This window comes from Elephantulus edwardii, unplaced genomic scaffold (assembly GCF_000299155.1).
Source record: "Elephantulus edwardii isolate Elephantulus edwardi_28Jun2011 unplaced genomic scaffold, EleEdw1.0 scaffold00060, whole genome shotgun sequence".
Lineage (NCBI taxonomy): Eukaryota > Metazoa > Chordata > Mammalia > Macroscelidea > Macroscelididae > Elephantulus > Elephantulus edwardii.
The window spans coordinates 2199619-2214983 of NW_006399810.1; the positions used below are offsets into that span (position 1 = coordinate 2199619).

Genomic DNA, 15365 nt, shown 5'->3' on the forward strand with positions numbered 1-15365 from the left:
ATCCACCAGCTGCTTCATGGGAGAAAGACGAGCCATCTCCTCCCTTACGATTTACAGCCTCTGAACTCCTGCTGGATGATGAGCTCAGTCGGTTCCAACTTCGTGGCCCAGAACAAGAGCAGGCCTTTTATGAGACTCAAGCTTTATATGGCTACTGACAGAAATTGACCACAAAAGGAATTCTAACTTTTGCTATAGATGATTAATTTACAAATTCCAAGACTACGTGCAGTGAGTATTCACATACACTATCTCATTTTCTCATAACAATGCCGAAACAGACAATCAGAGTAAGTTCCTCCAATTGAAAAAAGCAGGAATAAAAATACAAACAGAACTAATGATAGGCTGTTTCTAGTTAAAGCAAATAATCATTGAGCTGTGAAGGCAAAACTATTAAGCGGTCTAACATTGATTTAGTGTTCTTTTCCCGCTGCCACAAAGTTTTTGGTGACACATTTTCAGAAGAAAGCAGACGTGGGCCATGAGTCCTCACTGACCGATCATAAGCGTGACTCCAAGCGTTGTGTGACCAGCAGAACCCAACGAAGCTTCCATCTGAGAATACAGCCAGCCCATGAGGTTCATGTTGACTGTACTTCCCTGAAAGAGAAAGCAAAGGGTCACTGAAGTCTCAATTATTTAATCTTTGCTTTTTAAAATTAAAAAGGGTAACTTAGAAAAACTCGCTAACTACGATAAAACCACAGGTAAGGTCACTTCATAAAAATGGCAATTTACAGAAAATGCTAGTATGCCAAACAGCAAAGATTTATAAGCTCCTAGAACCAAAGTAAAAATGAAACACAGAAGTACCTAAAACTCACAGGGTCCCTCCATTAAAAAAGTGCCAGTGACTCAGGAAAAGCAGAGGCTTTCCGAGTACTGAGATCAAAAAGAAATTCTTCTTCTGTCAGAAGAGATAGTCTAAGTTCTAACAGACAATATCCTTATTCATTTCTCTATTCATCCAGCAGTTACTGAGTCCCTGCTGTATGCCAGTCACTTCTGAAGGTACTGAAATATAATAATAAAGAGGAAATCAAGAGTTTCCTGCATCACCAGAATTTACATTTTACCAGGGGTAAAGAAAGTAAAATGTACTACCTAAGTAGTTCAAACTGTCTTCCTGTCAAACATTCTTCTAGGTGGTATAGCACTGGTCTGTGCGTTGCTATACAAAGGTAACTCGTGGTTGCTGTGATGCTGAAGACTGTGACAGGATGTGCCAATCGTGGTAATGGGCACCCATGGTGGACAGTGTTGGCTGGAGCTTCTCGACTAAATGAAGCCTGGAAGCAGGAGCGGCATCCACTTCCAAAATGGCTTGTCTCCAGAAACTCTATGTACGAACAGTGCAGTGCTCAGGCCGTTCGTTCATAGGGTCGCTATGAGTCATCTACGACTCGACGGCATCAAACAACAACAACATTACATAGTGAAGACTGTGTTAAAAGGAAGACAAAAGTAAAGCCACGAAGAAGACTCTAAACGGGAGTAGATTCCCTCACATCCCACACATGGTGAGAGCGAGACTTTGCCAGGAGAGTGTGGAAATACATCTCAACAATCCTGATAAACCCTAACACTGCCTCTAACTCAGCAATCTCATTCCCAGTCATTTAGCCCAAAGAGAAAATTGGAAATACAAAGAAAATGTATTACTACAGAACTATTTAAAAGATTGAAAAACTTTTTTAAAAAAACAAAGTGCAGAAATACACAACAGTATGTTGTTGCTGGGTGCCATCAAGTCACAGACAACTCATAGCGACCCTATGAACAAAAGGCCTGAGCACTGTTTATAGACTTTCCAGAGGCAAGCCATTTTGAAAGTGGATGCCACTCCTGCCTCCTAACAAAAGAGTATACTGCCATTAAAAATCAACCTTTCACAACAAGCCATAAATGTTGGAGAGGATGTAGAGAGATAGGAACTCATACATTGTTGATGGGATTATACAATGGTACAACCACTCTGGAAGACAATTTGGTGCTTCCTCGAAAAGCTAAACACAGAAATTCCATATGACCCAGCTATTCCACTGTTTGGAATATACCCCGAGAAAATGAAACCTGAGGCACGGAGACTTGTACACCAATGTTCATTGCGGTATTATGCACCATCGTAAGAACGTGGAACGAGCCCAGATGTCTAACCACAATCAAATGGGTTGAGAAATCATGGTACATTGATACAATGGGTAATACTACACACCACACAGGAGCAATGATTTAAAAAAATTACTGCTTGGGAGAAACTGAAGGGCATCATGCTGAGTGAACTAACTCAATTCCACAAGGACAAATACTGCATAGGATTGTTGTTGTTATGTGCCATCAAGTCGCTTGCGACTTACAGCGGCCCTATGTACAAGAGCTCTAAACGCTGTTCTATCCTGTGTCAACCTAGCCATCTCAAACACACTCATTCCCACCACTCCAGTCACAGAATCAATCCATCTATCTCATCGAAAGTCTTCCTCTCCATCGCCAACCCTCCACTCTGCCAAACATGATGTCCCTCTCCAAGGACCAGTCCCTCCTTGCAACATGCCCAAAGTATGTCAGACAAAGCTTCTGAATCCTTGACTCCAGGGAGCATTCTGGCTTCACCTTCTCCAGGACAAACCTGTTTGTTCTCCTAGCAATCCATGGTATATTCAACACTCTTCTCCAACACCACAGCTCAAAGGCATCAATTCTCTATCATCCCTATTCACTGTCCAGCTCTCTGATGCATAGCACGAAATTACAAAGACTATAGCCTGGATCAGGTGCACCTTAGTCTCCAGCCCGACATCACTGCTCTTCAGTACTATTGAGAGGTCCCTCACAGCTGACTTTCCCAATGCAATTCGTCTCCTGATTTCCTGGCTGCTGTTACCAAGAGTGTTGACTGTGGAGCCAAGTAAACTAAAACTGTTAACTATCTCAATCTCTTTACCATCTACACTGATGCTGCCAATTGGCCCAGTGGTGAGAATCTTTGTTTTCTTGATGTTGAGCTTCAAACTATATAGGAGGCTGCAGTACGATTATTATTATAAAAAACACAAAGATAACTCATGAAACATATATGGTAATGCAACAAAGGGGGTGAGGTTGTGCAGGGAGTAAATCATAGGGTCCCCCAATTTGGTGGGTGGAGGGTACGGTGGGTAAAGGAAATGAGAAAGATCCGGCAGGGATCTGGAAGGACCAGGTAATGATAGGCATGGTTCAATAATGACTCACTTTATAAAACATACTGAATGAGAAGAATTGTATAAAACACAATGTGAATGAAGGACAGTGTGAAACACAATGTATATAAACTTTGGATGCAGACCAATGTAAATAGTTTTTTTAAAAGACAAAAAGAAATCAACCTTTCAATGACAAATTGTATGAACTTATTTCTAACCTAGTCTTGAGAGAAGAAATATGTAAATAATTGTACTAAAGACTTGAATAGATATTTCTTAAAATATGAAGGTAGCAAATAAGCACAAGCAAAGGTGTTCAAAATGATGAGCCAAAAATATGTAAATCCACAAGGCATGCAGCTACTTCATATAGACGAGGATGGCTTTTATCAGAACAAAGGAAAATAACAAGGGGTGGCAAAAACCTAAGAAACTAGGAATCCTTATACACTGCTGCTGAGAACGCAAAATGGTGGTGTCCTTGTGAACAGTTGTGCATGTCCTCAAAAAGTTAACACAGAATTCTCATGATACAGTAACTCCAGTCCTAGGTGCATACCTCAAACAGGGACCGGCCCGAGTTTCCCTGCAGCATTACTTAAAACAGCCAAAAAAAGGAGAAAAGCCTCAAGTGTCCATCAATAGTTAAATGGATAAAGAAAATGTGGTACATTCCCACAATGGAACAGTCAGCAACGAAGACAAGTTCTGCTAAGTGCTACAACACAGATAAACCTTAAACACATGGTAATGAATGAAATAAGTCAGACACAAAAGGATAATTATGCTATAATCTCACATAAACATCTAGAATAGGCAGATGCACAAAGATAAAATTTACTACTGTCTTGGAGAGGGTGAAACCAAGTTTCTCCTTGGAGGCTAGGATTTTGAAGCTCCATCCCACATACTTTGGGCACGTGACCAGGATGGACCAGTCCTTGGAGAAGGACATCATGCTTGGAAGGGTGGAGGGAGAGAGCAAGAGAGGATCCTGGATGAGATGGACTGATACAGTAACAGGAGCAATGAGGGCTGGCGTGTTGGAGTCAGCGAGACTGGCTCAGGACAGGTTAGGCTTCAGAGCTCTTGTACACAGGGTCGCCATGAGTCACAGGTGACTCGACAGCACATAACAACAACAATGGCTACTAGAAGCTATTGGAGGGTATTAGGAATTACTGCTTAAGGGATGCAGAGTTCTGTTCATAGTGCTAAAAACCATCTAGAAATTAATAGTGGTAATGGCCACACATGAGAAATATAATTCATGTCAGTGAATTGACACTTAAAAATTCGTTAAAATGCATATACAGCAGTGTGATTTTTAAAAAAGAATTATAATCATTTTCATGTCATTTTTTAGTTAATGAAAATTTAGTTTTTTTACAAGACTATCTACCGTACAATGAAAATTTGGTAAAATGACCATTAAATTTTGAGAGCTGAGTGGCAGATAAGTCTTAATTATTCTACTGGTTTCCTAATTTTGTTACAAATTACTACAAAGTAGTAGTTTAAAGCAATGCTTCTTATTTTCCTAAAGATTGAGTGCTTAGAAATCTGACCAGGTCTCACTGAACTAATGGTGTCAGCAATGTTGCAATCCTTTCAGAATGTTGCAGGGAAGAATCCGTTTCTTGCCTTTTCCAGTGTCTAAACTTCTAGTAGTGAAACTTCATCTCCCATACTTTGGGCACGTTGTCAGGAAGGGTCAGTCCTTAAAAAAAGACATCACACTGGGAAAGGTCAGCGAAAGAGAGGAAACCCCTCAACAATACGGACTGGCATGGTGAATGTATCAATGGGCTGCAGAACAGGACCAAGTTCAGATCTGTTGTTCACAGGGTCATTAGGAGTCAAAGTCGACCTGACGGCACCTAACAGGAACAACAAGAAAGCCTGAATTCCTTGCCTTGTGGCACCTTCCTCCATCTTCAATGCCAGCTGCATAGCATGAAAATGTGATTTTTAATGACAAAGATAACAACCAAAAAAACTTACAAAATCCACCTCAACTCTCTGTTCATAGGAATTTATGGGGGGGGGGGGACTTATGAGCTATGGAACCACCAAAACAACTTACACAAAACATTAAAAAATTAGACAGTTGTTACTCTGGTTTCCATGCACTCAGATCAATCCTGGAACACATGTCCACTTCCAGGTTCCAAATGCTGGAGGGACAATGACCAACAGGGGTGTGTCCATAGACATGTGGGTAAAAGAATGGAAACCACGTCACGTGGATTAAACAGCCACAGAAAATGAGCAGTTAACTGAGAACTAAAGAACTATCTCTGACCAAGTCAAAGTTCTGTTACAAGAAGAGAGGGCAACTACATTAAGCATTAAAAGCAACTTCGAGGTAGATTTCGTCTCTGTAAGAGATTAAGCTCAGGACACTAGCATTAAATAAGTCGATAGACTGGCCTTTCACAGAGCGACCGCCCCCATTCACCAAAGGTGCAGAGCCTGGATGTGAAGACTTTGACAGTTCATTCACATGGTGCCATTGAGTCAGAAGCAACTCAGCGCTGACCACTGGAGCTCCAAGGCTGTAACTGCCAAAGAAGGAGATTGCCCATCTTCCTCCACGGAACCACTAATGGATTCAAACCAACAGAGAGGCACAGCCTCTGAGTGAGCAGTGAAACTCACGTGCACCCCGTCAACAAAGCTCCTAAAATGGGCAAGAAACGAGGCAACAAAGCCTGCACAGCATTACATCTGAATTAACTGTCTCTGAATTATTATCTGTCTCTGAGTTATTATCTGTCTCTGAATTAACAAATACAGTCACTGTAGACTGTTCCCTAAAGAATATAGGGTTGGAACGGTCTTAAAGCAAAGTAGATGCTTATCTCTAGAGATACAAATCAAAAAATCAGCATGTAATTTTCTAAAATACTAATGTAACTAAAAGACACACACACATACACCATCCTATGACCTTTTAAGTGGTGACTACAAGATTTAAACATTTGCTTCCTATTTGGTTTCATTCCATTTGTCAGAATACTTACAATTCTAGCCATGCTAAGTTGGAGTCCAAACACCAGGTTTAATTCTTTGCCTTTAAACCAACTCACAGCGTAGGTATTTTGGGCAACTGCTAAGGACTCCCCACCGGTTCTAAAATTAGAAGGAAAAGTCACAGCTGTTAAATAAATATCATAGGTAAAAGAAAAATCATAGCTTTACCAAAAAGCCCACAAGTAGACAATACTAAAGTCTACTGCCATCAAGTTAATTCCAAACCACAGTAAATCTATAAGACAGAGCAGAACCAACCCATAAGGTTTCCAAGGCTGTAAATCTTTTAAAAGTAGACTACCACATCTTTCTCCTGGATTGTCTGGTGGGTTTGAACTGCCAACTTTTGGACTAACTTCTGAGAGCCACTGAGGACCCATTAAGCTATAGAGTAGGTTTACAATATGGACCATGTCGTTCCCCTTGAATGCAGGTGCGCTTGTGACTACATCAATTAGAATATGACAGAAGTGAAGCCTGAAATGTTACAGGAGGATGAGGCCCAAATGGGAGAAAGAATCACCCGAACACTAGCTGCATTAGAGGAAGAGGCTTTTATTGCTGGTGGAGCTACAGCAGACTAATGTTTTAAGAACCGAGCTCCCCAATCTGCCTGTGTCTTTTCCATTTATAGGAATACACAAGGCAAAATGGGGAGCGCTCAGCAGGTCACGTTCCCACTGGTGGTTTCTGGTTGAGCAGATTTTACAAAGGCAGGAAATGTTAGTGTCTCTGTGTAACCTGAGCGACATGTTCCAAAGGTGGAAACCAGGAAAGCGAAGTTCCTCAAAGTTATCAGTACTCAAGACCGTAAAGACATGATTCCTTGGGTCATCAATAGGCATGTCATTTGTCTTTTGCCTTTTCACTTGCTGTTGGAGCCTGAGCCACGCTGTGAGCAGTACATTTCGTCCAAGTTCATCACGTTATGATAAAGACAAGCTCATGGTTAGATGCTCTAGTCAGGTGTCCTCAAATTCAATCCCCCAACAACTGGAGCCAGAGGTATGAGTGAACAAGCCTTCTGACGACACCAAGCCCCAGCCTTCACTGACAAGCCATCTACACATACCCACTATAAAAAGCTAACCCACACAGCCATGAACATCATGAGTAGTCACAGTATACTAAGTTTTGGGGTAATCTGAAATGTAACAGTAGATTCCAGGGTGACGCCATTGTGCAGAATGCAAATGCTTCACAGCAGTTCTTCCTTCGAGGCTTTGATCGTTCAGCAGCAGGTCATTAGGCCTTTCTTCCAAGTGCCTTAAGGTTGGTTCAAACGGCTAGAATTTCAGTTAGTAGTTGCGTACTCGTTTGTACCTCCTGACTTGTCAAGAGTCAGAAGTGACTCAGTCAGTGGTAATGGTGGTGGTGGTGGGAATAACAGCAACCACTGACAGCCAATAAGGGAATCTGGCTTCCCACACCACCAACACACTACAAAATGCTGGTAAGAGCACAGTGATTCATGTTTCGTGAAAACACAAATCTCTTTTCAGGGAACATAAAAGCTCTCCATCAATCATTTCCTGGTTTACTTCATTACTCAGCATTCTCTTCTCTCCTGGGTTTTAACTTTCCTTCAGTGAGTTTCACATGCTTAATCATTCCACTCTCCCACTCCTCCCAGTACCTTCTCCCTCTCTGTATCCTAACACTGAACCCTCTTCACCATTCCATCCTAGTTCAAAACTATTTTCCCATCCTCTACTATGGATTGAGGCTCAATGTCAAGAAGACAAAGATTCTCACCACTGGACCAATTGGCAGCATCAGGATGGATGGTGAAGAGACTGAGATTGTACACAGCTTTAGTTTGCTTGGCTCCATAGTCAACAGTCTTGGCACCAGCAGCCAGGAAATTAAAAGGCGCATTGCAATGGGAAAGTCTGCTGTTAGGGACCTCTCCAAAGTGCCGAAGAGCAATGGTGTCTCTCTGGAGACTAAGGTGCGTCTGATACAGGCTATGGTCTTCGCAATCACCTGTTATGCATCAGAGAGTTGGACAATGACCAAGGAGGATAGAAGGAGAATTGATGCCTTTGAGCTGTGGTGCTGGAGAAGAGTATTGAGAATACCATGGACTGCTAGGAAAACAAACAGATTTGTCCTGGAAAGGGTTAAACCGGGTGGCTCCTTGGAGGCAAGGATTCTGAGGCTCCGTCTAACTTACTTTGGACATGTAGTGAGGAGAGACCGGTCCTTAGAGAGGGACATCATGCTTGGGAGGGTGGAGAGGAAGGCCCTCTATGAGGTGGATTGATTCAGTGACTGGGGTAATCGGGATGGGAGTGTCAGAGACAGTGTGATTGGCACAGGACAGAGCGGAGTTTAGGGCTGTTGTACATAGGGTCGCTATGAGTCGCAGGTGACTCGACGGCACGTAACAACAACAACAACTATTCTGAATCCTATATCTCTATCAAGGCTCCTTCATCCATGAGGTCATTTAAAATCCAACCACATTTTCTTCTCTGAACTTCCTACAGATCTTCACTGACACTTTGTTTCCTTCTTTCACTTTGAGGCCTAAATAATTTGTTAGGTGCCATCAAGTCCAAAATGACTCATAGTGATTGGATGAACAAGAGAGCTGAACTCTGTCCCATCCTGCGCCACCCTCATCCTCTCTGACATACGTGGGCCTACTGCTGCCATCACTGGGTCAATCCAGCTCGCTGGGTGTGTCTCTCTGTTTGGCTGACTCTCCACCTTTCCAAGCATGGTGTCTCTTTCCAAGAACAGCCCCTCCTAACAACATATCCGAAGTATGTGAGACAAAACTTTGTCAACCTGCTTCCAAAAAGCACTCTGTTCACACTTTCTTCAAGACAACTGTTTACTCTTTTTGCATTTGTCTACTGAGGAGAAGAAGGGACATGGAGGCAAATGGCATGAGAGCCTTTCTGAAAGAGCCAGAGGGAGTAAGAGCAGCACAGCCTCTAATCACTGCAGAGCAGAAAGCAGATGAGAAGTCTTAGCTCAGTCCCATGGTGTGACTAGAGTCACACCAACAGCAAGAGGTCTGTTTATTCATTGTTGACACACAGTTACGGTACTGAGAATGGGGTTACTGGGGAAGTAAGTTGGAGAGGCAAAGAATATCATTCAAAACAAGCCCAAGTTTCAAAGCAATTAGTCCAGGCTCTGGTTTCAGTTCAGCAGTCAAATCCAAATCATCCAGGAAAGTTAGACTCATAGCAGTTGTAAAAGCTTCTCCTTCAAGCATCTGGCAAGAGCAAAAACCTTTATATGTGGTCTTTATCTCAGGGCTCCTCTGCTTGTATCTTGCCACAGTTTTTCCATAGCAATGCCAGTCTTTCCACCACCATCATCAGGGTCTTGCTCTCACCAGTGTCTTGCTCCAGTCTCCCTCAAGTCCTGTCGCCACAAGCCTAACTCACTGCAAGTCTTGCTGCCCCGTGTGGGAAGCACTGTTTTTCTTATTCTACTCCCACAGCCATTGATGATTTGTAAGACCATCTGTCTGTAGTTAAGTTAGGTGGAGACCACCTAATGTAATGGCTAAAAAAAGCCAACATTTAGGCTAACACCAAAGCAGTCCATAGAGTATTCAGTACTCCAACAACACAATTCAAAGTCATCCATTTTTCTTCTGTCATCCTTATTCATGTTCCGGTTGGTGGCCTAGTGATAAGGAGTTATGCTGTAAACCCAAAGGTATATGGATCAAATTCACCAGCTGTTCCACAGAAGAAGGCAATTTCCTCTCAAATGATTTACTGCCTAAGAAAAGCTGATGGAGTTTCACCTGTAAGTCAGTTTCAACTCAATGGTACAGAACAATAATTAATATGTTAGGATAAATAAAATTATGCATAACTTACCCAAATACAAACCTTCCAAATTCCATCAGCCAAAAAGCATTAAATAATCCACCCAGAGCAAAAACAACCTAAAATGAAGAATTATTCTATTAATTAAAAAGTAAACTCAAAGTATTAAAGAGATACAATAAGTAACTTAGATATGAGACCCTCTATGGTGATTTTAACATTCCTCCTTAGTAAGTTTATGAAATCAAAATACTAATGCTAAACTGTTTTGAAGCTTAAAATAGAACTTTTTGTTTTAGCACATAATAATTGTGCTTAATGGCATTGTTGTCTGTACACCCTCTCAAGCATGATGTCTTTCCAAGGACTGGTCTCTCCTTTAAACGTGTGCAAAGTATGTCACACAGAGCAATCTTCAGAATCCTTGCCTCCAAGGAGCAGTGTGGTTTCACCCTCTCCAGGACAAACTTGTTTGTTCTCCTACCAGTCCAGGGTATATTCAACAGTCATTTAATCTATCTTTCCTGGTCTTCCTTACCTGTCCAATGCAAACAAGGCAGCTAAAAATAATGGTACCCCATCTGTTGAAAAGAAAGCAAGATACACATATAGAAAGAACAAATGTTAATTAAGAGCACATTACTACCAAATCAATCAACAATTCCCTCAGTAACAGTCACTTTTTTTTCTTTTTTGCCACTCTCCCCACCCACTAAAAAAAGAATAATAAAGTGCTACACTGCTTCTAATGTGTGCAGTTTTCCTAGGCTGACTGTACATTAGCAGAAGCCTAGCTTGATGTGGAGACTCTAGTCTTTATTAATACTATTAATATGTTAACATGATCCTGCACCATCTCTTACTTCATGTATCATTTTTACAAAGTTCTCAAGATTAAAACGTTAAAATCTTTAAACTCTCTACAAAACTTTTATTAAGAATTTAGGACTGATTCTAAAAATTCAGGTTAGATTCTTTTAAGTGGTTAGGATTCTATATTGAAGAGTCAGCAATGACCATGTTACCACAATCACAAATATACATAATTTAACAATCACTATCTGACTAATGTTATCCTGGAGAAATAAATCCACCAGATGCTCCTCAGAAGAAAGATGGGTAATTCTCTTCCAAGCGACGTACAGCCTCCAAAAACTACTGGAGGCTAATCAGTTCCAATTCAACAGCTACAAGAGTGAGTTGTTGTTGTCGTTGTTGTTAGGTGCCACTGAGTCGAGTGGGGCCCCTAGCGACCCTATGAACAACAGCCCTGAACCCTGTCCTATCTTGTGCCCTCCTTGCATTTCCTGGCACACTAGAGCCCATTGCAGCAGTCACTGTGTTAATTCACCTTGTTGAGGGTCTTCCTTTCCTTCCCCATTAAAGGAATGGCCCCTCCTAGGAACATGCCCAAAGTATGTGAGGCAAAGCTTTATCACTTCTGCCTCCAAGGAACACTCTGGATGCACTTTCTCCAAGATATATTTGGTTTTTTTAGCAATCTGTTCAGTACTCTTCCCCAACACCACAACTTAAAGGCATCAATTCTTCTTCTGTCGTCCTTAGTCACTGTCCAGCTCTGAGATGCATAGTAAGTGATCAGAGGGATCATGGCTTCAATCAGACACACGTTAGTCCTCAAAATGACATCAACTGACTCCTCAATAATTTGAAGAGGTCCCCAACTGCAGACTTTCCCATTGTAATATGTCTCCTGATTTCCTCACTGCTGGTACCAAAGGTGCTGACTGTGGATCCAAGGAAGATGAAGTTGTTGGCAGTTTCAATCTCTTCTTCATCCGTCATATTGCCTAAAGGTCCAGTGATAAGAATTTTTATTTTCTTGACATTGAGATGTGACCCATATTGAAGGCTGTTTTCTTTGATCTTCTGCAACAAGTGTCTCAAGTCCTCCTTACTTTCAGCAAGCAAGGTTGTTCATCTGTGTAACACAGGTTATTGATGAGTCTTCCTGTGATCCGTATATTACATTTCTCTTCATAGAGTCCAGCTTCTTGAATAATTTTTTCAACATACAGACTGAATAGGTATGGAGAGAGAATACAACTCTGATGCATTCCCTTCTTCATTTTAAAACATGGAGTGTTTCCCTTGCGCTATTCGCACAACAGCCTCCTGGTCTAGATAATAGGTTTCACATGAGCACAATTAAGCACTCTGAGATTCCCATTCTTGTCAATGTTAGCCATACCTTGTTATGATACAAATGCCCTTAAAAGCCAATAAAACTTAACCAGGCATTCTTCTGGTATTCTTTATTTTCAGCCAGAATCCATCTGTCTGGTGTCATGGCCACTTCTAAATCCTGCTTGAACTTCTGGCAGTTTCTTATCTATGTATTGTTCCAGCCGTTTTTTGAATTCTTATCAGCAGTATTTTGCTTGCATGTGATATTAATGACATTGCTCAATAGTTTCCACATCCTGTTGGATCATCTTTCTTTGGAATGGAAAAATATTGAGCTCTTCACAAGAGTGAGTGAGTATAATAAAATATCAGAATTAGATTTCTTAAAGGTCATCTGAATAAACCAAATATTCTGAAGCTAAAATCACTCTCAAGATCTTTGTAGGACAGCCATCCCACATTCTCCAGAATATGCTACACTGCAATATTTACTATGATCCTAGAGCAATTTATATTATCTCCTGTCAAATCTTCATCATAATACGCAGAATCTGTTCTCCTTAAGTTTCAAGCTAACTCCACACCTTAAGGCCAACCCAAATAAACAAACAATCCTTACTTCATACTCTAACCCTTCAAAAAGTTCCTCTCCAAGTCTTCCACACAAGTGCCCTCAACGTTCTCTGTGGTGTAAAGACCCTTCAACATCCTGGTCTCTGTCTTTCAAAAACAGTTCTCCCAAAATCTCCACTAATAACATACACACAAAACTGTAGGCTGAAAAGTGGCAGAGCTCACTTTGTTATTCCTTCCTCAGCAGCAAAAAAAAAGCAGTTTAAAAAAGTCCAGTGCCCAAAGGCAGAAGGAGAATGAGAATCTCACTGAGGCCGAGGAGATACAGACCACCTACAAGCCAAGTACCTGCACTCTTCATGACCTTCCAAGTGAGGAATTATTTTCTGTATTTTCACAATGACAGAACTGAACCTCAGAAAGCCACACGACTACAAAATGGGACAACTCTAAACCATGAGATTCAGCTCCCACTCGCTCTGATCTCAAATGTGGGTATATCTACCATTATTCCATCCACATCATCCACAAGCTTCGACCTGAAGTAAATGGCTTGAAGAAATAGGAATCAAGTTTCAAAAACCAATTCAAGAGAGAAAGAAAGATTATAGAGGGGGAAATAATATAGATTAGCATGGTCCGTTCGGAAGTTTACTCAGTCATTTCTAGAAAAACACTTAGCTTTGTTCTGTATTTTCCTAATAACCAATTTTTACCCACGAGTAATATTTTTACATGCTTACCGTATTCCAAACACTCGATCTATCAAAAAGCCACCAAAGAAACACAATACTACATTGGGCCAAGAATACCAGGCATACAGGAACATAAATTTTGTGGTGTTCACCTGCATATCCTACAAGGGAAGAAACAAATTTAGCAACTAAGAAATCAAAGCAGAAAGTTTTCTGAATTCTTTCTCTGTAGAGCAGGGGTTTATCAGGCATTCTTAAGTCTCTTTAACAAGGAGTAAGACCAAAAAGAATTTTATCTCTTTGAACTGTGGTGGTGGGGGTGGTGGTTATTGTTTGCCATGAAGTCAGAATCGACTCTAGCTGATCTTCTAGTGGGTTCTCAGAAACTGTAAACTGCACAAGAGGAAACTGCCTATCTTTCTCCCTAGGAACAATTATTGGATTCAAAGATTATTGGCAATACAATTCCTTAAGCACGAGGCCACCAGAACTCCACTGAACTGCAGTATTGGAGAAGAATTTTTAATACTATCATGGTCTGTCAAAATAAAAGAACAAATCCATTTTAAAAGAAGTGCAGCCATAATGTTGCTAAGAAACAAGGAGAGTGAGACTTCATCTCATGCACTGTAGGCTGGTGATCAGGAGGGGTCTTGTCCCTGAAAGGACATTATACTTGGAAAACCAGAGCTGCAACAGAATGGACCAGCACAGTGACTGGAACAAGGGGCTTAAGAAAAACAGTGGCTGCCAGGATGTGTGGGGTGAAACAGGGTTCTGTTCAGCTCTACGAAAGGTTGTTATGAGTCAGAGTCAAATGCCAGCACCCAGCCACTACCACTGCCTTGAGAATCTCATAAGAGCTAAAGCCCCTGCTCTCGAAAACTTATATGCCATTCCAGGGGCGTCACGATCCATGAAGTGAGGCCACAGACATGCCTGCCTGCACCCTCTCCACACTACCAGGTCAGGAGCTCCTTTCATATACGCAAGAGAGTCATTCCATTCCATCCACATCCTCCATCAACTCCTACCTAGTATTCTTTCTTTCCTGCATGGAGTCTTTCTACATACATTCTTCCCTGCTTAACGGCTAGCGAGTTACATACATACATACATATAAATACAAAAAGACCACTTTAAAAAAATGCCTGAAAGTATAAATATTAAATATGATTTTATTATGTAAAAAGTACAGTAACATGACATATACAATCTTTTGTAATTAATGTTCCTATTTTAAAAAACAAACAAATCACAATCATAAAGTATTTAAGAAATAAAACAGATATCCTCTAAAATAACTTTGCATTCTAGTAGCTAAGCAATGAAGAGTGAATGCAAACAAAAATTTGCTAATACTGCTTGGTAATACTTTGGAAACAGCACAGAATTATATACTTACACTGTGAAACAATTTAGAATCACATGTGCTACTAATGAATTCCTGACGCCACGCACTCTAACTCAAGAAGGTCACTCATTGATCTGGTGGCCACAGATGGTCAAGTGGATTCAGGGTGCAACATTTCAGCCTCGACAGCCTGAGAGCTGATGACAGGCCAGTGGCTATTATCTGCTCCAAAGCAAACAAAAGAAATGCAGGTGATACTTTAACTTACCCGTTGGATCTGAGTCTGAAGGGCAGCAGGATTATCATAGCAAAAATAGCTGCCTAAAAAAGGTAAGAGCAAATATAAAAATACTGTACATTAAAAAGCTTCAAGTTGTAATTCTATCTCAGTTTGTCTACACTAAGGGTCAAGGACTCACAGAGTGGAAACTTTCTGGATCACCTTCTTAGCCATCAATATTTTCTAAGCTGCAGAGAAGGCACATTGCCATGGGAAAGTCTGTTGTTAGGGACCTCTCCAAAGTGCTGAAGAGCAGTGGTGTCTCTCTGGAGACTAAGGTGCGTCTGATAC

The 15365-nt window shown here is 41.1% G+C and overlaps 1 protein-coding gene across 2 annotated transcripts in view; it reads right to left on the reverse strand.

Moving 5' to 3' along the window:
* Positions 1–15365, reverse strand: part of MFSD1 (major facilitator superfamily domain containing 1) — a 33689-nt gene that overhangs the window by 14489 nt on the left and 3835 nt on the right. The window contains exons 2-7 of one of the 2 annotated variants that reach the window (XM_006887642.1): positions 15063–15115; positions 13489–13601; positions 10563–10605; positions 10076–10143; positions 6215–6323; positions 501–603 (exon numbers count right to left, since the gene is read on the reverse strand). In XM_006887642.1, the coding sequence (XP_006887704.1) occupies positions 501–603; positions 6215–6323; positions 10076–10143; positions 10563–10605; positions 13489–13601; positions 15063–15115 (489 nt within the window). The remainder of the gene's footprint in view (positions 1–500; positions 604–6214; positions 6324–10075; positions 10144–10562; positions 10606–13488; positions 13602–15062; positions 15116–15365) is intronic. The other variant, XM_006887643.1, reaches the window with a different exon arrangement.